The sequence below is a fragment of the Bos taurus genome, chromosome 23, assembly GCF_002263795.3.
Source record: "Bos taurus isolate L1 Dominette 01449 registration number 42190680 breed Hereford chromosome 23, ARS-UCD2.0, whole genome shotgun sequence".
Taxonomy (NCBI): domain Eukaryota; kingdom Metazoa; phylum Chordata; class Mammalia; order Artiodactyla; family Bovidae; genus Bos; species Bos taurus.
Window position 1 is genome coordinate 14,998,744 of NC_037350.1, and position 25,039 is coordinate 15,023,782.

Consider the following 25,039-nt stretch of genomic DNA (forward strand, 5'->3'; position numbering starts at 1 on the left):
GGGGGCGTGGCCTAAGAGGCGCCTGCGCGGAGGCAGTTGGAGGGAGGCCCGATTCCCCTTTGTTCGACTTCGCCATTTTGCGAGGCAGCGGCAGTGGCGGCGGCAGCGGCGGCTGGAGCCTCTGATTGGGTTTCGGGGTCCGGTACTGGAGCCAATCAGCGCGGGCAGCGAACCGGGGGAGCGAGGCACGGTGAGTGTGAGGAGCCAATATCCAGCGGCCCAGAGCCGGCCCCAGCGCCCCGATTGGCGGGTCTTGCTGACCACTCAGGAGAGGCCCAGGCGCCTGTCGAGCCCCGGGAGTCGAGCTGAGTCTAGCCGAGCGGGGTGACCTGCTGCCCCGGACCAGAGCCTGCGAAGCTCTCCGGGGCACTCCCCACCGAGGCCTGCAGGGGGCCGCCCCGCGAAGGGATGGCGCCCTCGGGAGCAGGCATCTCGGGACCCAGACCCGCGCAGGGTGCCAGGGCCAGTTGGGGATGCGTCGCTGTTCTCCCCGACCCTTTGGCCCAGTTTCTCGGGCCCCAGACCAGGGGGTGTGGGGTTTACCTGCCACAAGGCCCCTACGTTCAGGTATACACCCACTCGGGCCTAGGCAGTTTCCTCCTGGTCTTTCTGGCCTCACAACTTAAACCTGCCCTTGCACTCAACACGCGGCGGCCCCCGGGACGGGAAGTCTTCCCCCCGCGGGGCCCGCGTACCCCTCCCCTCCGTGAGCGGGTCTGTCCTGTCTGCAACCCTCCTAGGTGGGGAAGGAGGACAGGGGAAGACGTGCGCCGTGGCCACCGGGCCCCGCGTGCAGCGCGGAGAGGGGACCGGTCCGCCCCCGCCTCGGCACTCTGCGGGCCCGCCCCCGCCGTCCCTCTGCCGGAGGGGTGGGGGGCGGGGAAGGGGTACGTTAGTGCGCCCCCTCCTCGGACCCCGCTGTGCCCCTCCTCCTAGCGCACTCCCGGGTCTCCGGTCCCGACGCCGTTACCACCCCCTTTTGGCTCGTCATTTCCTCTCTTCCCCGCCCCGATCGCCGGGCAGAACCGCACACCTCCGTCCTGGAGCCTATCCAGGCGGTGTCCCTTCCTTGCCCGGGCTGTAAGCCCCTGTCCTTTCGGTGCCTGGAACCTCGCTCTTAGAAGATTGCGAGCTCTGTGCATTCCTTTCCCCCGAGGCTGCACAATTTGCTTTCATTAGTCTTATCTGTTGTTGCTCATCTCGTGGATTCTGTAGGAATGTACAGTTTCTTTTCCTTTCACCTTTCTGTGTCATTTCGAACATGTCAGACTTCACTCGTTAGCTTGGTTCACAGCCATCTCTTGGTTTGTTTTTTTTCCCAGTATGTTGACGTTTTCTTGGGTATTTATAGAAACTTAACAGTCTTCTGGGGTTTTCATTAGGGTGAGAGGAAATCTCCTTTGACAGCCAAGTATCGAACAGTTTGTATAAACCAGGCGTCCATCTGCTGCGGGGAGAGTGATTAGCGGTCGATGAGAACCTTCCCAGCCTGGTGGAGATTGACAGGTGAACAGGTGATTCATCTGTCAGGGTTAGTGCTGTAACGGGGCCAAGTTCAATTCTGTGATGTGTGAGCTAACGACAGCCTCGGTGGAAGGCCAGCATTGCTACACTTTTAATTGGCCTTGAAGGATAATGGGATTTCTTTGGGGAGGAAAGAACGGAAGAGCATTGCTCACAAAGAGAAGAGCATGTGCTGAGGCGCCAAACTTTGCTGTGTGTTCGGGGGAAGAAGAAAGTATAGGGCAGTGGGCATTTGTGACAGTTCAGTAGGTTGGGAAACGCAGTTGGTAAAACCACTTGTATATTTTGCTAAGGGATTTTTCGGAAGCAGTTATTTTGTGGAGATTTCAGAAGAAGTCTAGAAGCACTTTTTTTTTCCCCCCAAGTTTGGAAAAATAAGTTACTGGCCTATGAGATTCTGCTCCACAATAACAACTGACTTTGGGGGGGAGGAAGGGAGATTTTTCTCCTAGGACTTTAAAATTTTTTACTCAGGTGAAGCACAGTACGGCAGTCCTTGTTACATACAGTCAGCCTTTAGTATATGATGCCTATTTTTATAATCACATTTACTGAAGTCATATAACTGGTAAGTTTCAGAAAGCTACTTTAGTGCTTTTTCCACTACTAAAAAATTGGGGACACTTTTGTTTTCATTTTTTGCCATGAATTTTTTATTGTTGAACTCATTTAAAAAATTGATTTGTAAAATATCTGATAGATGGGGCACTATGATTTAGATATTTTTTTTAGAACGTTTACATTTGCCTTTGGAGAGGATAAATACCTTGGGACTTAAAAATGGTAGTATGTGTCACTTTAAAACCAGCAAACATTTTTGCTAGACTTCTTTCTAATAGACAGTTATTGTCTGGTCATATTATTGCTAAACCCCTCTAGAAACCCTACTTATTTGTAAAAGAACTTCCTTGCCTGGAATTTTGAGTACAGTAATCTGACCTTTAGCTTCTCTTGACATGTGGCCTTTTAGCCTGCTGTTTTATATGTGGAAATTTTTCTCTTTGTTTTTATGGTATGTCTTCATTTGGAGCACTCCATTTCCTTCCACTTGGTCACGTGTAGATCGTACTTGTGCTTAAGACCAGGTCTGATGCCACATTTTTTTAAAGACTTCATGTCTGTCCCCAATTTCTGTCCTTTAAATTCTTTTGTTCGTTTTTTTCCTTTAGGGATTGCGTACAGATTTTTACTCCTTTACTAAATTTAAAGACTATCTGAAGTTAAAAACATATAGTTTTCCTTTTATTTCTAAAACCTTCAAGACAGTGTTTGACAGGTGGTCCATCATTAGTGGAGATTACGCAAATTCGGAACTGCAATCCAGAAACCTTTTGGATGATGGGGATACCAGATAGCTCTTTGTTCTCTAGTCTTCTATCAAACATAGATCAGGACCTGTTTGTTGTGAAGTCAATTTAGTGGACCAATGCTGGTAATTTTTTATAGTAGAATAGAGAATACCACCATTCATCTTAAGTTATACTTACAAAGATCAGTCATGAAACTTTTAGTTACTTTTTTAAAGTATGTTCTAAGTGCATTTGTGATAGAAAATGTGTTTCTTACTGTGAGCTGTCAAAAAGTTTAAAAACTGCTCTTCCAGTCTTTGCCTGGTAGTGATGATCAAATATGATAATTCTGCAGGATTTTTCACTTGTTTATTAAGATTGAGTTTCTGGTTGAGTTAAAATGTGTGTTGGTCCAAAACAAATGGATTTCTAAGTAGTTCGCTGCGTTTCAGGTTCTGTACCTTGAAGTGAGGAGGAAGAGATTTTCTTGCTAACCAGAATAAACGTATGTTCTTTCTGTCTTTGAGGAAAAGACATTCAAACTTTGAATTAGGAGCAAGAACTAGACAGACTAAATCCGGCTGACTTAATTCTGTCAGAATGTGGGCAGAAAAGCACTTCAGGAAAGACGATGTCAGTTATATTGCAGTTCTGCTAACTGAAGCCCACAATAATGGGAACATATGGCTTCACAGAAGCTGGTGGCGACCGTTCTTCACCATTGGCAGTCTAAATATCATGCTCCAAGCTGAATCACTCCCTCATTAATATATGACAAGAAATTGCTGTTAAGCTTGAAACCCCTTCTGTTTTGACCCATCAAAGTATAGTGGATTTAAATGTTTTTAAGTTGTAGCATTTGTATTATGAGGATAAACTAGTTAAAAAGAAAACCTGCATGACATTTTATCAATCATTTCTTTGCACTTCCAGTATGATGTAAATTTCTGGAAATTAGGGGTCAAGGGAAAAAATCTCACACAGGAAGGGGACTGAAGGTGGAGTGGGTTGTTAAAATACAGAGGACATTGCTTCCTGATCCTTATTTTATTAATCAACTCTTTTGAGATATAGTTTAGACATAAAGGATAATCATTTTAAGTGTACGTTTTGATGGATTTTGATAAATTTATACACAAATGCAACCACCACCATAATGAAAATATAAAACATTTTATCACCCCAGAAAGTTCCACATTCTCTATCCCAGTCAACTTCCCTCTTCCACCTTTTCCATTTCCAGGAAACTACTGATCTGCCTTCCGTCTCTGGATTACTGTTACCATCTCAGGGTTTCATATAAATGAAATCACACTACTCATGACCTTTAATTTTTAATTTTATTAGTTTAGAAACATAAATGCATTGTGTATATTGCAGTTAGAGACAAGATAGAATTTAGGAAAGACCATTCACTTCCCTGGAAAAGCCACTTAATCTGGCTGAAATTCTGGTTTTCTGTTCTGTTTCCAGAATCTCTGAGGAGCCAACTCAGTCAACCAGTTTAGAAGAGACATATAAAAACCAGAAGGCCGATTTGTCCATATGCAGTGAGAATTAACTGTTAGGTTTATTTGTGTTACTGATCATATCTGCTCCCTGTTGGCTACTGTATATGAATCCAAATTAAAGCTAGATGCGTGTTTGGTGAGCATTCCATTAGAGCAGGGGTGGTGAGATGAAGAACCACATGGCCATATATACTGTGGGGCTCAGTGGCATGGTCACCCTGCCACTCACTCACGGCTCTTACACTCTTTATACTCTGTACCGATTTGTTATAAGTAATAGACTTGATTGAGTTTTATTAGGTTTTCCTCCCAACATTTAGTATAAAATGTTTTAGATATACAGTAAAGTTGAGTTTTATAATAAACACCTGTGTGCCCGTCATCTAGAATCTGCTCTTAATGTACTGTACTTGCCTTTTTAGAGAGGTATCTGTATATATCTATGTTTAAACTTAACTTCACCCATCAGTGCACTTCTTCCTAAGTATTTGGGCGTTCACAAATACTGAGCCACTTAACAATCATGGTGGGTAATTCATCTCATCCACCATGTGTGGATTTGTGGGGAGAGGTACATTGCTTTGCTGCTATGATGTGCAGCTCATGTAATTCAATGTAACTCAAGTGTAACTGTCACTCAAATTTTAGAATTTATGGAGGCCTGGAGAAAAGTTTGGGAGAAGATTTAAAGTTTTTAAATCAAGCCTTTATTCAGGGTTCTCATTATTACTTCAGTTTATTTAATCGTGTCCTTATTTCAAAAAGGAGCTTTCAGCTGTTAAAGTGTATGAGAAGAGTAAATGTGGGCCTTGACTGCATATTTAATGATATTTGTTGCTGTTACTCAGTCGCTAAGTCATTTCCAACTCTGTGACTCCATGAACTGCAGCACGCCAGGCTTTCTTGACCTTCACTATTTTCCTGAGTTTGCTCAGCTCCTGTCCATTGAATCAGTGATGCCATCCAACCATCTCATCGTCTATTGCCACCTCTTGCCCTCAGTCTTTCCCAGCATCAGTCTTTTCCAGCGAGTCATTTCTTCATATCAGGTGGCCAAAGTATTGGAGCTTCAGCTTTAGCACCAGTCCTTCCAATGAATATTCAGGGTTGACTTCCTTAAGGATTGACTGTTTGGATCTCCTTGCAGTCCAAGGGACTCTCAAGAGTTTTCTCCAACACCACAGTTCAAAAGCGTCAATTCTTCAGTGTTCAGCCTTCCTTATGGTCCAACTCTCATATCAATACATGACTGCTGGAAAACCCAAAGCTGGCTTATATGGACCTTTGTTGGCAAAGTGATGTCTCTGCTTTTTAATTCACTGTCTCGGTTTGTCATAGCTGTTATTCCCAGGAGCCACTGTCTCAATTTTGTGGCTGCAGTCACCGTCCACAATGATTATGGAGCCCAAGAAAATGAAACATGACACTGTCTCCACATTTTCCCGGTCTGTTTGTCATGAAGTGATAGGACCAGATGCCATGATCTTCGTGTTTTGAATGTTGAGCTTTAAGCCAGCTTTTTCACTCTCCTCTTTCACCTTCATCAAGAGGCTCTTTAGATCCTATTCACTTTCTGCCATTAAAGTGGTATCATGGGCATATTGGAGATTGTCGATATTTCTCCCGGCAGTCTTGATTCCAGCTTGTTCTTTAGCCAGTCAGGCATTTCACATGATATGTACTCTGTATATAAGTTAAAGAAGCAGGGTGACAATACACAGCCTTGACATACTCCTTTCCCAATTTTGAACCAGTCCATTTTTCCATGTCCAGTTCTAACTGTTGCTTCTTGTCCTGCATACAGGTTTCTCAGAAGACAGGTAATGTGGTCTGGTATTCCTGTCTCATTAAGAATATTCCACAGTTGTGATCCAAACAAAGACTCTAGCGTGGTCAGTGAAGCAGATGTAGATTTTTTTTTTTTTTTTTTGGTTGGGGGGGGGCGGGGAATGGGGCGGAATTCTCTTGCTTTTTTTTTACAAAATTTTTAATGTTTGAAGTAATTGTAGAGACACAGTATCATTGTGATAAAATGATAAAGACAAAAGAATCCTTACTCTTTGGAGGCAGATGCTGAAGTATTTATGGAGCTATGAAGTAATAAGGTGTCTGGGATTTGCTTCAAAATATTGCAGTCCATGGGGTCACGAAGAGTCAGACTCTCAACTTGACGACTGAACAACAGCAATGCAGAGGGAGGGTGGGTGGAAAAATAGATGAGATATATGTGAAATAAGATTGACCATGGGTTGAAAATTGTTGAAGCTGGGTGATTGCTATGGGGAGTAGGTGGAACATTATAGTGTTCTCACTATTTGGGGTATATATTTGAAAATTTTCATTAAAAAAAGTTAAAAGTAACAAAGGGTGGGGTATTATCAGGCATTCAGATTCATGGCTGAGGAAAACGTAGATTCTTTTCAGAGAAAATAATACCCTTGATACGTAAAATTTTTTTCTTTAATCTGCAAATAGCATTTATGCCATTTCTATAATTCCTTTTTATTTATTGCTCTGGATTAAAGCCCAAACTCCTAAACCTTCTCTGTGTCTTTCTTACTTAACACTGATAAGCAGTCTGTTGGACTTCAGATCTGGGTAATTACGAACTAATAAATTCTAAAATTTTAGATTGCATATCACATGTAGTACAAATGTGTTACAAATTAAAAGCACAGTTCTCTAAAGTACATGTGCAGGCCTGAAGTCTGTGTTAAATGGGCCTTGTAAGAAAGTGATACTGTAGCTTAATGAGAATTTCTAAGGTGCAAGTGTTGCTCTAGTAGTACTGAAAGGGAAAGTTGCTGATGAGTAATGACTAAGCATTTTTAAATATGTTAAATAGCATTATCAAGATGCTATTTAACATATTAAATGTTAATATGTTAATGCATATTAACGATGGAATATCTCGGAGACCTTAACTAACACTCTCACTCTACTTTCTTTTCTTCCCTCTCTAATAGGAGTGCATCTGGCAGTCCTCTAGGGTCTCCAGAGTGACGCTGACTGTGGACAGGACTCTGATTTGGAGGGGCCATGGAACAGTATGCAGCAAACAGCAACAGTTCAGCAGAGCAGATTGTTGTACAGGCTGGACAGATTCAGCAGCAGGTATGGAAGTAAAACTGCTTTAAACAAAATGACAGCAATGGAGGTGATGATAACACTTCTCAGTTCTAGATTTGAGAGGCATCGGATCTTCTAGTGGGTCTGGTGATTTGTGCTGAAGTACTTTTTGAAGATTGGATTTATTGATATTTCTCTGATTTTCTCTGTTCAGAAGTCTATCCAGTCCATAACTACTTAGAATTTGATGTCATGGGTTCCCGGTTTAATAAACTGCCCCCTTTTATCTTAGTAGAAATCAAAAATACTTAGTCTGTTTTCAGATGGAGCTTTGAAGGGTGGTTTTGTTTTCCTGGATTAAATTTGGTTGTTTCTCTTATTGATTAAGCCAACTTGTGGTCTGGTAAGGCTTTGGCCTTACCAGATAGACAAACCAAGATAGCTTCTAAGAAATGCAGTATTTAATTTGATCCATCACAGTGTTTATTTTGAAAACTTGTAGTTCAGTATGAGGATAATAGGTATCCACACTTAAGGATAAGCACATATTAGAAAGGATTTCTGCTGCTGCTTTATTCCTAATTCAGATAGGTTGCTTTCTTGAATTTATACACAGATTACATTTTCTGATTATATATACCTGGGTTTGTTTTAGGAAAACTTCTCTTGTTTTTTCTCCCTAGAAGAAAATAGATTGTGCATTGATTTGGCCTGTAGGCCAAAATTGGAAATGTTTTGTTTCCAAAATGGGACCTAGATAATATAGAAAAGTCATTAGTCGGGGGGAGGGAGTAGGTGGGCAGTGGTGGTTTTGATGGTGAGTTGTTCTATCTAATGACCAAAGGAAGGAGCTACTTTTTATTAAAAGAGATTAATTGTCAAAATTCCTTTGCTGGTTTTTCCTTCCACAAAACTACAGCTTCTTTCAGCTGCCTTGATAGAAAGGGAGATTCCACAGAGAACCCTCCATTCATTCATACCAGTGCCCTAGTGAGTGAATTCTTGGTCTGTCTGAAGTTACTACTAGGGGTAATAAAAATTAAGTTGAGTCTATGAATACATTGCTTCTAAGGTAGTCCAACTGAGTAGGAGTAATCCTAGTTTGGGGACATGAGAGCAGTGACCTCATGAAGATGTTTTTGTCTCATAGTGATTGCTTTATTCTTCCTTTCTGGTGATTGCATTCAAGTTCCAGAAGTTCTTCATTGTAGCTTCTAGGCTGCTAAAACCGGATGAACTATTTTGTTCTTGTGAACTCATTTGAGGAAATAAAAAGAACATTAAAATAACTGCATGCAAAAGGATCAAATGCTTAATTTTGGAGGGAAGGACTGCATTAAAAATTTTTTGTTAATAATGTCAGGTACATCGATGTTTTTGAGTCATGGAAGTGTATTTGAGTTCTGCTCTGGAGACAGAAGACTGTAATCTGTAATTTATAAGACAGAAGTCTGTAATCTGTTACCTTCAACAAAAAGCTTCAGTATAGGGAGTCTCCAGTTTGAAAGTCCTGTGTAGGGTGGGGCTATTGAAAGAAGACCCTTCCTCTCCCACAAGAGGTAAGGTGATCTCATGTCTTGAACTATACATTTCCTTCCTGACACATTTCAAGCTCTTCCTGTTCCTGTTCTCAGCAGCAGGGTGGTGTCACTGCTGTCCAGTTGCAGACTGAGGCCCAGGTGGCATCCGCCTCAGGCCAGCAAGTCCAGACCCTGCAGGTAGTGGTGCTCTCTCTGACTCTCTGTAAGCACTGCATGGACTTCTCTCCTCGTGTCTGGTGCTGTTTGTCGTCGGATCTCACGGAGGGACGGCAAAGCCAGTTGCATGACTTTGATGCTGCTAACTTGTCCTTGAGGCTTATAAGATGCCAGTATCCTAATGTGTTGTGCTAAATCATGTAGTGACGCTGTATCAGTTTTCTGAAAAGTGCCATCTGGCTAGTATGTTTTGGGGGGATACCTGAGAACAAATCAGTGAAGAAATTCTTACAAGTGGCATTAGAACTGATTTAGAGCTCAGATTCTCTAATAAGATTGCATGGTAAATTTTCTTTGTATTACCATAATAGAGAAGAAAATGTATACATTTTACTAGGCTAGATTGTGCATTGTTAAAAGGACAACTCAGATATAAAATAATGATTGCATTTGACAAGATTGATCTAATCACTGAATCTTGTTAATCTCTGCTATCCTCTCTACTTTTCTTGGGGAAGTCGTGACCTTATTATTGGATCTGCAGAGATTGCCCCATAGCTCTTGGTTGGACAGAAGAGAGATACGCTGTCTGTAAATCTTAGGTATTATAGCCACTGTAAGAATTCCTGCTTAAACAATGCAGTTTCTTAACATTATGTATGACCAAGTTAAATACCTAAATTGGGATTAAATTTGGGCCAGTTCTATGTAAACAGAAGAAGCAAAACTCTTTTCTGTATTTATTAGGTTACTTTAACTAAAATGACCATATTTTTGAGAACATGGCAAAGTTCAAGTAGCCTGCCTTTTTTCCTCCTCTGAATGGAAATGAGTAGGACCTAGAATGTAGAACTGGCATCTCACTTTACTGTTAGTGCTGCTTAGCAAGCATCCTGCAGTGAACTCCCTTTTGTAGTCATTTCACTTTACCCTTTCAGCCCTACTCCCACGCCTGCCACTCTTAATGTTTGATGATATACAGCCAATTCTAAACATAAATTAAGCTGAAATAAGCTGAGTTTGTAGGTATTCCCAAACTATTCAAATCTCAGAGTTCAGCAGCTTGATACTCATGTTTTTCATGCTTGCTTCATCTTATTGATACATGAAACAGTATTGTCGTTAACCACTTGTGGCATGGGAATGTGACATGCTCCTAACTGTATGGCTTCTTGTCTGATGCATGTATCCTTGTGTCATCATATGTTGTAAGAACAGCAGGTTCCTTGGAGTCTCACATGGTTCATCATGTGCATATGTAGCCTGTCAGTGAAGGGAAAAGTGAAGATGATGGATAGCCAGAAAATTACAAAATAATTGCCTTAAAACTTGTTTCCTTCTTATGCAGATTTTAAAGAAATGGAAGCACTTTATGGAGATAATGGAAACCTTTCCTCTAGGGCTCTGATTATTTGTGGAGAACTTTAAATACTTCTTTCAGTTAGTTATGCAATAAATATTTTTAAAAATCTTTCCTAATAGAGCATGTAGAAGCATTAGTATAGCAAAGGGAATTTGATTTGGGATGGGGAAGTGAGGGGAGAAAAGCAGAGGAGAATCAGATTGTAAAGTCTTTAAAAAGTAAAGTGGAATTTGTCAAGGAGCAGTTTAACAAAACACAGAATTTGAATGTTCCTAAAGATTCCAATACGCTCATAGGGGTGGGGAGGGCTTAATATCTAATCTACTAATCTAGGACAGATTGATCTTTTAACTAATTACTGTTATTTGAACACACTTTCACTGACATTGAGAATGATTATTTCAGATATACAAATTTTATTTTGATCTGTTACAAATAGTTCCTCAAAACAAAGATAGAATCTGAAAGTTTTGGATTTTCAGCGATTCTGTTGAACATTTCAATTCACATCTAAAGTGGTTGGGTTTTGACTTTCAGAATGCATTCAGATAGCTAGACATTTTTATATTGGGACTCAAGATGTTACAGCACTTTCAGTGCCCTGGGTTTTAGAATGATCCATTTACTCATTAGAGATTGAAAGTTGAGAGTTTTTTGGTACTGTTGAAAATCTGTATAATTTTCATGCTTTTTAAAGCTAAAAGAACTATGCAGATACTGCAGGGTCCAGTGTGAGCAGTCCCGCCGCAAAAATTGTAAATTGACCAATATATTTCTAGGCATTTATACTAGTAGGCTCCTTAAACAACCACAGGACAAGAATTATCAGTGGTGACGTAGAGGGTAAAAGGTATGTGTTTCATTTATGCTTGAGAAACTGTAAGGAGGAAGGGTATTCTATATAAGCTTTTGGAGCTGCTTGATACCTCACCTGAAGTCATTGCCAGGTACAGTTTGATTTACTCCTTCCAAATTACTAAGAATTTGCAGTCCAACCACCATCAGCCCTCCCTTTCATTGCCTACTCTCCAGTCTTCACCTGAGACTATTCCTGGATATTGGACTAAAAAGGCAAATAGTCTTGATGATTTGATTAAATACTTCTCATGAGTTTAGCCTATAGTTGATGATAAACACTTTGTATCTATTGAGACTTCCCAAAGACTCTGCTTATACCCCATTTTATCTGACTTTTAAGTATTCAGCTTGGCACTTAGTTACAGATACTGTATTTTTGAAGAAGACTGCTTGAGGATGAGGACCTGAAATTATTTTCTTAGTGTCTCTCCTACTTTTTCCTCCTCTAGAAAGACAGCAGAGTAGTTGCAGTGATTGTCTTTAGGTAAAAATCATTTTGTGTCTTATGTTATTTCATTGTTCTTATTTTACTTTATTCTAGGTCCAGGGGCAGCCATTAATGGTACAGGTCAGTGGAGGTCAGTTAATCACATCAACTGGCCAACCCATCATGGTCCAGGCTGTTCCTGGTGGACAAGGTCAAACCATCATGCAAGTACCTGTATCTGGGACACAGGGTTTGCAGCAGGTGAGTGGTATTAAAAAACAAAAAAAAAGAATTTTAGAATATCAGGATAGAAGTTTTAAGAAATAAGTTGTTACAAATTGAAAATTGATATTGTATTTAATTGCTTCTTACCTTCCTTTTGCATTTAGTTGCATTTAGTCAGTTTCCCACCTTTGTAGTGTCAGTAATAGAAAGCACAGCCATGGAGAAATAGGACGTTTCTGGTAAGGACTAAGTATTAGACATGATCTTGAATCAATGTAGGTAATATAAAAAGAGAGCTTGCTAAGTCATTTCAGTCAAGTCCAGCTCTGCAACCCTAAGGACTGTAGCCCCCCAGACTCCTCTGTCCATGGGTTTCTCCAGGCATCAGTACTGGGGTGGGTTTGTTACCAAAAGAGTATGGAGGGTCTGGCTGCTCACTACTCAAAAGCCAGTAAACAGGCCAGGTTGCTGGAAGGGACACAGGGAAGTTTGCTTTGTTTCAGATGCTGGCAACCAGGGAGGGGAAGGGTGGTGGACATCTGTCCAAAGTCCGACTTTCTCCCCACCTCCCTGCCAGTGGCAACCAGTGAGGCAAGAGCTTTTATAAACAGGAGGGGTCTACATGCAGGAACAGCACAGTCAGCTCTGACAGTCATCTTCAGATTGCTCTTCAGTGGCCCAACCACCATCATCTTCGTTGTTTTAGGTGTAGTTAATCTTCAGCTCCAGGGTCTTTGTTCCCATTTCTTTGTGGCCAATTCTTAGAATTGTGGCAGCTCATATCCTGGTTACAGTCTGGTCATCATGTAGTTAACTTCTCCACCTGGTGTTTTATTGTCTATAAGACAGCTCACAGGATATAGCTCAGAATATTACCTGTAGACCTTGAGAAAGAACAAAAGGTCCTTGACTATGCTTAATGACTACATTACTATTATTAGTCTCCTTTGACTGTTTTCCTTTGTTTCCTCATTTCTCACTTCTCTGTTTAAACTTACTGTTTGACTCAAGTTTTCCACAGACAACAGGCAGGCAGAGGACATGGGTAGGGGCAAGGACTATAGAGTCCTGTTCCATTTCAGGTTGCCATGCCCTCCTCTAGGGGATCTTCCCAACCCAGGGATCAAACCCACATCTCTTATATCTTCTGCATTGGCAGTCAGGACCTTTACTAGTGCCATCTGGGAAGCACTTACAAAAAGAGTATCTAGTTTAATAAAAGTCATCATCAATGTGTTCTTTGTTGGCTCTTCTGGGCACTGAGGGGGGAAATGTATAGTCTGCTTTGGAGATTGTTGTTTTGGGTCAGAAATATTATCCTTTTCATTTCCTTCCATGTTATTTATAACTTATCTAGCCAAGTGATGAAAATATTTCAGTCTAAGCCTATCACATACACCTCAAGCTATACTTACAGCAAAATTTATAACCTTGAATATTTTAAAAGAACTGGAAATAAATAATAATTTTTTTTTTTTTTTAGGAAGTTAGGACAAGAAGAAAATGAGCAAAAGATAGGTTAAAATTAATGAAGTAGAAAACAAAAATGTAAAAACTAAGTAAAAGCTGATTCTTTAAACAGACATGTAAAGTAGTTAGGTAAATTCACTGGAAAGACTGATTCAGAAACAGAAAACAAAAGTAAAATTACAGGCATTTTTATCTCATTGGCAGAAATTTAAAACACTGATTATATCCAGTGCTAGAATGGGTGTAAAGAAAATGAAGTACATTATTTTTGTTGATTTTCGAATTGTAAAGTCCTTTTGGAAGGTATCTCGCGCTTGAATATTTAAGCCTTTTGATGTACCTGTCCCACTTAGGAGAATCTATTCTGTAGGAAGAAAATATAAATATGTAGGAAGAAATATACAGAGACATTTATTGCAGCATTATACTAGCAAAAAAAAAATTGTAGCCTGAGTGTCTGTTGGTAAAGAATCGATTGAGTACATCATACTGTATTCATATGGTGTATTATGTCCTTGAACTTCCTCGGTGGCTCAGTGGTCAAGAATCTGCCTGCGATGCAGGAGGCACAGTAGACTCGGGTTCAGTCCCTGGGTTGGGAAGATCCCCTGGAGAAGGGAATAGCTATCCACCCCAGTGTTTTTGCCTGGAGAATCTCACGGACAGAGGAGCCTGGTGGGCTACAGTCCATAGGGTCACAAAGAGTCGGATACGACTGAAGTGACTCAGCACACATTATGTCCTTGTTAAAAAGGATGAACTGTTGACTTTGGGGGAAGGGTTAATAATGAAGTATTTTTAGTGAGAAATAATTTACAGAGAAGTATATGCTTAAGTCATATCACCTTTGTGTTAATAACTAATAGCCAGATCCCAGTGAGTGTGTGTTTGTATATATATATATATGTTAATGACTTTTTACTAAAATTTTCTAAAGCTGCTTATATCTTCTGTGATTTCATTAATATCTTCATTTTTCTGGAGTAATGTAATATGAAGTGAAGTGAAGTTGCTCAGGCATATCTGACTCTTTGTGACCCCATGGACTGTAGCCTACCGGGCTCCTCCATCCATGGGATTTTCCAGGCAAGAGTACTGGAGTGGGGTGCCATTTCCTTCTCCAGAGGATCTTCCCCACTCAGGGATCGAACCCAGGTCTCCCACATTATAGGCAGACTGTCTGAGCCACTAGTTGAAAAAAAATTGAGCCATGCTTGATAACCAAACTTTTAAGTTTTGCATATTCCCTTGTAGTTTTGTGCACACCTCTTGGGCATAGTTGTATACAAGCATATAGTTTTATTGTTGTATTTTTGTTTTACTTCCTTTTATTTTTAAATTCCTTCATAATAGTCATTTTGATGAATCAGAATTCGTAATTTTCACTGTGTACTTAGAGATTTTTTGTGGTTTTTTTGCTTTTTGCTTTTATAGGTAAGGTTACTATAAATGTATTTGAATTTTATAGCTTTATTTTTTTCACTTGAATTTAATCTTAGGGGAATATTTTTGGGAGTGGAGGAATTGGTTGGGCAAAGGGTAAGGTCATTTTTAAGGCTATTAGCATATTTTTGCCAAGATAGAGTTGTAGTCAGGATTAAAAATAGTTTCTACATTTCTCCATGCATAAATGTATGAGTCTTTAAATACACTTCAGCGTGCGTGCTTGCCTCAATTTCACACTGCTATTTCATTTCTGTCCTTCCTCTCAGTGCCTCCTCTCCAGTCCCCCCACTTGGCATGCCGTCTTCTCTGTTGAATAGAAACAGTGGAATACAGAGCTAGGAAGACTGTATCAGGAATGCAGTGCCCTGAATTCATTTGCAGGTCTGCCATTAGACAGACTTTTTGCTCTCGGCCAAGTTCTTTGATTGTTGGTTTTCTCATTTGAAAAATGCAGTTTATATCAGGTGATTGCTAGTGTTCGTTTCAGCTGTAAATTCTGTGGATTTTGTAGGATTTTTGGCCTTTAAGAGAAGACATTGAAAAGATTATCTTATTCTCCTCACTCCAGGCAGCACTGTTAACTAATCAAACCATCTTGGAAAAATTATTTTCTGTTAATGTTGCATGACATGGCCCTAGGTATGATTCCATAGCCTTCCATAAAACACTTAAAATTTCAATCCATTTTTATTAGAGGTTACTTTAGTGTGTGTTTTTTTGAATAACCATGTCTTTTAGAAGTGTACTTCACCTTTTTTTGAATTGTACCTTCTGTTTTAGAATTCCAGTTAAACCTAGGCTCTCTCCTTAGATTAAGATCCATGGCGTGATATAGACAATGGAGTAGAGAGCCAAGTAATGGGAGTAGAGAGCCAAGAAATAGATGTAGGAATATTGGAAATTGGTATATAACAAAAATAATATAAAGTTTCAGTGAAGAAATGGTTCAAGAATGGTATCAAAAAGGAAAGTTGATCTCTACCTCATACTATATCAAAAATACTTGCTAGATAGATTACAGATCTAACTATTAAAAAAGCATACTTGGAAACTTATATTCTGTTCATAGGAATATTTTCTTTATGATGTGGGGTAGAGAAGAATTTCTTAAAAACCAAAAAAAAAACAAACCATAAAATTTTATAACTTAAAAATTTGGTGTATGTCAAAATATATGGTAAAATAAAGGTAGAAGACATAATTTGGAGAAGATATTTTTAAAATTTAATGGGGTTTGTGTCCAGAATACATTTTTTAAAATTCTTTATATGTGTTGATATGAAAGTTACGGTGGAATAGAAAAATGGGCAAAGAATATGAGTAGATAGAAGAGGAAACCCTATTGACCAATAATAGGTATTCCTTGCTATCCAAAATAGGTAGAAATAGATCTAGATAACCAGAGAAATTTCTTGTTTGTTTATTTACCAACATTTTCTAATTTAGTTTGTTAAATTTAAGTGTTGACTGCAGAGGTATGTAATACGATAATACCCCTTTCTGTACAAAATCTTTTAAGGATTTTATGTGTGTGTGTATTTATAGAATTCCAGCTGGAAAGTTTAAAAGTTACTTAATAATTTTTTTCAATATTTTGTTATAAAAAACATCAGACATAGACACAAGCAAAGAGAATGATACGGTGAATCCTCATCACCCATTTTAACACAGAAACTAGTATTTTACTGTTTAAATCTATTTTCATCTATTTTCCCTGACTCAAGGATTATTTTGAATATATACATTACCATTTCATCTATCAAAAATACTTCAGGGTGTATTTTTAAGTGAATAAGCTTTTAGAAATATATTCCCAATGCCAGCAATATCATCTTTAATATCATCCAGTATCCAGACAGTGATCAAAATTCCCCAGTTTCATAAATGGAAAACAAGCTCTCTCTAATTCATAAGAGAGCAGAACAGGACTTGTGTTTTTTTTCCTCTCCAGAGCAATTCCTGCCTTCTAGATGAATTTGAGTAACTAACACTCCAGGACCAATGGAGACCAGTGTCAGCAGGGCGCTAATCTTGGTGTTCTCTTCTGCAGATACAGTTGGTCCCACCGGGACAGATCCAGATCCAGGGTGGGCAGGCCGTGCAAGTGCAGGGCCAGCAGGGCCAGACCCAGCAGATCATCATCCAGCAGCCCCAGACAGCCGTCACTGCTGGCCAGACGCAGGTAACTCCACTGTCTCTCCACGGCATCAACAGAGGAGCACAGCTGCTTTGGGAGGGTCAGACAACTGGGTAGAATATTTCACATGTAGTAGAAATGGGGAAGAAAACTATCACAAAAATGCCTTTTTCTTAAAAAGCACTGCGTGGTCCTTTTTTCTTGTGGTGTCTTTGGAATTATTAAATTGTGTCATGATTTGTTTCCTCCAGACACAGCAGCAGATTGCTGTCCAGGGGCAGCAAGTGGCACAGACTGCTGAAGGGCAAACCATCGTCTATCAGCCAGTTAATGCAGATGGCACCATTCTCCAGCAAGGTACGAATGCCCCGCATTTCTGTTGGACTTTTGGGGGCATCCTGTTCATCTTGAGCAAATGACTGCTTTAGAAATTTTGTGGTGACCTCTATACAACGTACTTTTAAAACAACAACAAAAATGATTTCCTTTAAGTGTCCGTTGATAGTTAGTTCCTTGTCACCAATATGTGACCAGTGTTGACTCCATCTGTAGGAGAAAACTACAGTAGCTGTTAAAGGCAGCCACTATGACCCTAGGGATTATATAAGATTTTTATTCTTTCTAATAACTGTTCTCTAAATGGAAGATTAGAAATACGGAGTTTCTTTCGTGGTAGAGAATATATCACTGCTGCTTTTTTTGTTTTTCCCCCTGGCCACTTCATTATTAATTTATTCCAGAAGACTTATATGACCACTGTGTATGTAGCACATTACTGAAAACAGTTTTCTTCTCAAAGACACTCTAGTCTAGTAAGCGAGACATGAATGTGACCAAATAAATACCGTGCAGAACCCTTGTTAGTGGTATGTCTTCTGTGACTGCAGGTTTGACTTGGGATTAAAATTTGGCAGTAGACAAAATCCAGTGAGTGCAGGCAGTGTGCTGTCCTATGACCAGAGAGAGCCAGAACAGGGATCGCTCAGAGAATGATAGACACATCCTCAAGTGCTGCTGTTGAAGTCTGGGGGCTTGGCATGCCTGGTTTAATTTTAAGATTTAGTCCTGTAGCTGTCTGACTCATTGTCAGTTTAGAGTAAACAGTTTTTTAAAAATCTGCATCCTGAAGCAGGTCATTTATAAAAGAACAGTGGCTATAGCTGAAGTCAGACTGACTTACAGAAAGGGAAGCCTCCAAAATATTTGGTCACCCATTGAAAACTTTTTCAACTCTGTATGAGTAGTTTTATCAGAACTAGAACCCATATAGTTACTAACATCTCTAAACTTGTGATTACTTGGATTATATACAGCAAGCAAGGCAGAGAATGGAAGAGTGCCTTTTCTCCCCTTGTGCTAAAAGCCCATGTTTTTCCAGGATTAATACATGTGTGCCAGATAGAAGAGGGACTAACTTTGTTCCCTTCTTTCTGTATACCTGTTTTTTTGTTTGTTTGTTTTATGTTTTATTTTCTTAAAGTTACAGTCCCTGTTTCAGGCATGATCACCATCCCCGCAGCCAGTCTGGCAGGAGCACAGATTGTTCAGACGGGAGCCAACACCAACACAACCAGCAGCGGCCAGGGGACGGTCACTGTGACGCTGCCAGTGGCAGGCAACGTGGTCAATTCAGGCGGGATGGTCATGGTAAGAAAACTGCTTTTTCATTTCATTGTCTGTAGTTTATTTTTCCACGTATCTTTGTCTTTGAAAATTTCTTCAGCTTGTATTTTAAAATCTCTCATGAAGCTCATGTATAATCCTGACCTCTTAAGACTGAGATTCTTAAGACACAGTGGTCTACTTTTACAATAAACATTACAGTAAACCATAACTCATTCTGTGCACCTACTGTGTGCCAGAGACTGTTCTACGTGCTAGAGATATAGCAGAAGAAAAGCAGATGTAAACATTCACTTTTCTGAAATCTTATTCATAAGTGAAATGAAGAGAGTTGTAGACTGCTAATCTTTGGGAAGTAGAAAATATACGGCCCAAAGTGGGTGAAACAACGTTCAGAATTAGAAAGGTGTAGTCAATGGAGAAGGCAGTGGCACCCCACTCCAGTACTCTTGCCTGGAAAATCCCATGGACGGAGGAGCCTGGTGGGCTGCAGTCCATGGGGTCGCTAAGAGTTGGACACGACTGAGCGACTTCACTTTGACTTTTCACTTTCATGCATTGGAGAACGAAATGGCAACCCACTCCAGTGTTCTTGCCTGGAGAATCCCAGGGATGGGGGAGCCTGGTGGGCTGCTGTCTATGGGGTCACACAGAGTCGGACACGACTGAAGCGACTTAGCAGCAGTCAATAGAGAAACCAAAAAAAAGGTATGATGTAAATATATTGGGAAGAGGGGAAGGAGAGTTGACTGTAAACTCATATGTCAAAATAGTGTGTCAGTGAACAGTACCTAAAATGGGTAAGCTAAGAAAGAACAAGTATTAGAAACCTACACACAAGTGGAGGAGTCCACTAGAAGAAACCATGTAACCATTTAAAGTTGTTGTTATTGGGAAGGTAGTGGAACCGGATTTGTTCCGGAAAATGTGGGTTGAATTGTATAGTAAGTTAACAATTATGTAACTAAACGCTGCTAGCATCACTGGGTGGATTTGAACCTACCTTCCTTTGTGTTCCCTTGTGCTCTTTTACTGCCTGTGATTACTGTTCATGACCATTAGATGGCAGCAGACATTCTTAGAAAATGGAGCTGTGCGTGAACAAAAAACCTGGACAGGGTTATATTGTTTCTCAGTGTGGGTCCTTGGCCCCCTATTACAGAATCATCTGGAACATTTGTTTAAAATGCAGGCCTTAAGTGTAAATGTTCTCCAGGAATCTGCATTCAACAAGTACCCTATAAAGGTACTCGTCATAGCATTCAGAAGAACAGGGACCAAGAAATTGTTTCTCATGTCCATACTTCATGTTACTACTTAATAAGCTCTGATTTTGCTCTTCACACAGATGGTACCTGGTGCTGGCTCTGTGCCTGCAATCCAGAGAATCCCTCTCCCTGGGGCGGAGATGCTTGAAGAAGAGCCTCTCTATGTCAATGCCAAACAGTACCACCGTATACTTAAGAGGAGACAAGCTCGGGCTAAATTAGAAGCAGAAGGGAAAATTCCAAAGGAAAGAAGGGTATGTATAACACTGGGACGGATACAGGATGAGAACAGCAGGGTTCTACTTTTGAAATAACCTTTTATGTGGTTAGTTTCCTGGAGTACCTTCCAGACTTTGACATAAGATAGCTGTTACCTTTTGTAATGGTACTTATTATTGCTATATGGAGCTGCAACTATAACATTTAAAAAATAACTACAACATAAATAGCATTTTATTGTTGTTGTTGTTGTTTTTAATCTTCCGTAAAGTCCAGATGTGGACTTTCTGTCCTGGTGGCTCAGACAGTAAAGAATCCGCCTCCAGTACAGGAGACCCAGGTTTGACCTCTGGGTTGGGAAGATCCCCTGGAGAAGGAAAAAGTGGTTACCCACTCCAGTATTCTTGCGTGGAGAATTCCATAGACTGAGGAGCCTGGTGGGCTACAGTCTGTGAGGTTGCAAAGAGTTAGACATGACTGAGTGACCAACACAAAGTGCAGAGACTGTTGTCCTGGGCTGTGGCAACCCTCAGGAGCATTCCCCTCCCATCTTACTGTGTTGATTGCTTAGTGTGCTGTCCGTAGTCCAAGATGACCACTGGGCTCTAGCCAAGGAGCAAAAGGAATAAGGAGACTTTCTTTCAGGGAAACATTCAAAAAGTTCCATAATCACATTAGCCAAAATTTAATTACATGGCCACACTTAACCTGAAAATAAGGCTAGGAAATGCCGTCTCTTTAATGAGACTGTACCAGCTAAAATTTGGTTTGTTACTGAAGCAAAAGGGAGGATATGTATTGGGGGGTAGGTGGTGATCACTGCTATATCTTTGGGGAATCTATTTAGTTATTACTCATTTGGCATTTACATTCTTGTGATAGTTACGATTAGCTGCTGTTTGTGTTTTCTCCAAGATTTCTCCATAATACAAGGTCATAATTGCCCCTGGTGGCTTTGATCACAGCCATTCTAAACTTTTGAGCATTGGAGAGCTCTGCTGCTTTTAGCTAGTAACTTGGTTTTTCTTGTTTTAGAAATACTTGCATGAGTCTCGGCACCGTCATGCCATGGCACGGAAGCGTGGTGAAGGCGGACGATTTTTCTCTCCAAAAGAAAAAGATAGTCCTCATATGCAGGTAAGAGGATTTATACCTTTTATTCTTAGCTTTGTTGCCTTGACTCTTCTTGGGTGGAAGCCTTCACAGTGTCCTCTTGCTATTTTCACACTAGGGTCTAACCAGTCTGTAAACTAGATGCAACATTGTGTATCTTAAAGTCCCTTTGTTTTTAAAAGAACTAAGGTCTTTGATCCAGTGGCCTTTTTCCTCTGTCTTTTCCAGTTACTACTATTAATTCCTTCTTGAAATTCTCACTTTTTTTGATTTTCAGAGAACAAGTTTATTCCCTAGTGTAGTAGTAGCAGCAGCTAACACTTAACTGCTGTGTGCCAGCCATTATGTTAAGCACTTTCATAAGCATTTTATCATTGAATCTTTACAACAGCCTTGACCCCCATGAGGTAAGAATTATAGTTTCTGTTTTACATTTGAATCTGAGGTTTAGAGGGGTTAAGTCATTTGCCTACAGTAAAATAGCTAATAAAATGGTACAACTGAAATTCATACCTAGGCTGTGTAATTCCAGAACTTAGTCTATAGCCATACTGGTTCTTACATCTAATTTCACTGATTGTATCTTATTGGCATTTCTAGTCAGTGTGTCCAAAGTAGAACTCTTGGTTTTTATTTTATTTTTAAACCTAAACCAGACATTGCTCTCAATAAGTCGCACGTCCCTTCACCCAATTATTAAAGCTAGAGTTGTCCACTTTTGAAGTCCTCTTGGTTTTAACTCTGTTCTCTGAATCAGCTTACTTTTTCCCTCCCAACTGTGGTCAGGCTAGTCTAACCCTCTCTGCTTCAGTGAAGGCAACAGCTATCTGGTTTCCCTTCTTCCCCTCTGGTGCCCCCTCTAGTTCACTCTCCACATCTTAGTGTATGTATCACATCACATCACCAGCCTGCTGCCTTGCACGCCTGCCCTTTTCCATTTGCACGTACTGAAATCCAAAGTGCTTACCATGGCCAGCCCGGCCCTCCCTGTAGGACCTAGCTCCCGCCCACCTTTGGCTTTATTTCCTCCTGCTTCTCGGTCTTCATGCTCTTGCTCTACTGTTCAAGAACCTCTGTCTTTAAAATAGCTTGTCTGTAAAGCTTTTCATGCCATCCTTTTGCATGACTGTCTCCATATCTTTTACGTCTTGGTTTCAATCTGAGGCTGTATCCAGAGGTCTCTTCTACTCCATTATTTTCTCACATCTTCCTTTTGAGTGTAGTAATAATCATTTTATTTGTGTAACTGTGCAGTGGTTGTCTACTCTAGACTATAAGCTGTGTAGAGAGTCAAGAATTGTTGTTCCCCATTGTATTTAGCATAATACCCATTCAAGAATGAGCACCAGTAAAGTTTTGTTGACTAGGCTCCTCCCATTATTCTGTTCCTCCCATACAGAAGCTTTATTCTGAAGACCCATCACATTCCAGCTTTACTGTTGTCCAGTCCGTCTTTATAAGATAGTGCTTTTTTAATCTCAGTGCTTAGTGCATGGTGAGAACTCAGTAAATGTTGGTTATTGGTCTTCCTCTTTGATCAAGACTCAGCCTTTTGTCCTACCACCCCTAGAAATGTTTCAGCTTTTTCTTGGATCATGCCAGTTGAGGCTTCAGAGCCTCGGTGTGGAGGAACTGAAGGTGGTTGTTATGTAGTGGGTTTTTGTGTACATGGTAGCACTGCATGGCTTGCAGGATCTTAGTTCCCCGACCAGGGAGTGAATGTAAGCCACAGCAGTGAAAGCACCAGACCCACCACTGGACTGCCAGTGAACTCCCAAGGACTGATCTTCGTCTTGACGGTGCAGGTTTTTTGTAAAGGGCAGGCAGCAGGCAGACTTTAGTGGAAAGAAGATTAAGTCGGAGCCAAGAGATTTGAGAATTAATTCTTGCTGGGCTTGTCACTAACTTTTTGATTCTAGTCCAGGCTTCAGATTTATCTGCAAAATGAGTAGATTAAAGTAAATAAAATCCAATGTCCTTTCCAGCCCTGCCAAGGGCTCAGTATTTAAATAATAAAAATATACAATATCACTTGGTTTCTCTAGGTCTTTTAGCCACCTAGGGATCCTTAATCCTTAAGTGTGTAGAGCACAGCACAGGTGTTAAAAAAGTGAGATACTCTTCAACTCTGGAGTGTTCTGTCATGGAGTGCCAGGCCAGACTTGAAATCTTTTTCTAAGAATAAGTATGCAGACATAGTGTTTGTGTACTTCCCCTTGGTGATAAGTAGTGAGAGCCATGAATTCCCAGTTGCTTTTGCAAAGGACTTTTTTACTGTGCTTTCTTTTGTAGGATCCAAATCAAGCCGATGAAGAAGCTATGACACAGATCATCCGAGTGTCCTAACCCCAGGCCATGTGATGGAGCTGATCAAGGCCATATTCCTCACAGTTTCCCACTGTTCCAGGGAAAATGATCAACTCGCCGATGGGACACTGACGATCACATTCTGCCCTTTTCTACAGGACAGAAACCACTTAGTTTTTAATAAGTGGCTCAGTATTATAATTGCAAGGATGTCTGGCAAACTGAAGTTGCAAGCCTTGTCTCACCCTTTCAGTCAGGACTTATCTCAGACTGTTGCTGACATTGACATTTCATGGATTGGGATGATGCAAGGGACTCATGCCAGCCCAGCAGCACACACACAGCACTTGTGTTGACTGGTGACGCCAGCCAGCCATCTGAGCAGAGGAGAGCAACCTTCTCAACCTAACTGCAACTGGGGAAGCTGCAGCCCATTACTTCCCACAGATTCTGAACAGTACCCATCCCTCTAATGGGGGATCTCAAGCTGACTGATGGACCTTTTCTATTCAGAGATGGTTTCCAGGCAAGGAAGCTCCATCTCATGATATGGAAACAATAAATTCTGAGATAATTCATCTAATCTGTGGTAATAATAAGAATCTCTTCTACCCAGATGATAGATTGGGATTTTTGGACTCCCGCCAAGAAAAAGCTAACTCTGGGGATAGATTGATAAAAGATTCAAGCACTAAAAACATAAATTGCTGGATCTCTTAGCTTTCACAAGGTGTGGTCTACTTGTCTGTCTGGTGACAGGTCATATCGACCATAGTTCTTGCTGAGGCTACTTGTAAGATGATTTTGAGGGTGCTGGACCTTGAAACTGCCTTTCCTTAGTAGAAAACAAAATTATACAACTTCTGTGCTGAAGTACTGAGGACATGTACAGTAACTCCAAAACAGCAAAACTAGAGATTTTCAATCATAGGCTTTGTGACAGCATTTGGGGAATAGAAAGGTTCGTATGTGTTTCAGTCCAGAAGGACAAAGAGTAGTATATATCCCTTGTGATGTCATATAGCATGATTCGCCAGTGGATGGATGCCTGGGATGGATCATTATAATGAAGAGAAGAATTTACATTTATGCTATAACCTTTTAACAAGCATGGAAAGGGAAGTCTGAGATTTGACCCTTGACAACTTCTGGAAAGCACTGTTCAGTCAAGCTAGCTGGGACATAATCCAGGTTGCCTGCTAGAGTGTGAGGTGGATGTTGGCTTCACTCCTGCTGTGCTTTGTGCTGGCCCAAGAGAGTGAACATTCTCATTCTTCCCGTGGCAGCTGATTCTTTGGTACCAGTTTCCGTTCGTTTCCCCTTTTCTCCATAGGTCTTGTGCAGAAAGGCTTTCACTTTGCATCCATGTTCTGGGGGTAAAGTACAGATTGGAGATAGAGATTCCTGCAGGGTCAGGAGCAGGGCTGAAGTCCCCAAAGTAGGCTGTGCCTCAGAAAAAAAAAATGTTTCTTTTCTAGATGTGGAACCCTGGG

The 25,039-nt window shown here is 40.6% G+C and overlaps 1 protein-coding gene across 12 annotated transcripts; it reads left to right on the forward strand.

Moving 5' to 3' along the window:
- The first annotated feature begins 74 nt into the window (after positions 1–74).
- On the forward strand, positions 75–24,129 carry NFYA (nuclear transcription factor Y subunit alpha). Of its 12 annotated transcripts, XM_059880410.1 has the most exons (11): positions 482–567; positions 6,129–6,216; positions 7,291–7,438; positions 9,028–9,114; positions 11,853–11,999; positions 16,930–17,061; positions 17,268–17,373; positions 18,497–18,663; positions 19,988–20,161; positions 21,162–21,263; positions 23,532–24,129. In XM_059880410.1, the coding sequence occupies exons 3-11, from the start codon at positions 7,364–7,366 to the stop codon at positions 23,583–23,585; spliced, it is 1,044 nt and encodes a 347-aa protein (XP_059736393.1). In that variant the 5' UTR covers positions 482–567; positions 6,129–6,216; positions 7,291–7,363; the 3' UTR covers positions 23,586–24,129.
- The last annotated feature ends 910 nt before the right edge of the window (positions 24,130–25,039 follow it).

Coding starts and splice junctions, on each gene's coding strand:
- NFYA (XM_005223469.4), top strand. CDS start 7,364: ATGGAACAGTATGCAGCAAACAGCAACAGTTCAGCAGAGCAGATTGTT. Junction 7,439..9,027: donor CTGGACAGATTCAGCAGCAG/GTATGGAAGTAA, acceptor TCCTGTTCTCAG/CAGCAGGGTGGTGTCACTGC. Junction 17,374..18,496: donor TGGCACCATTCTCCAGCAAG/GTACGAATGCCC, acceptor ATTTTCTTAAAG/TTACAGTCCCTGTTTCAGGC.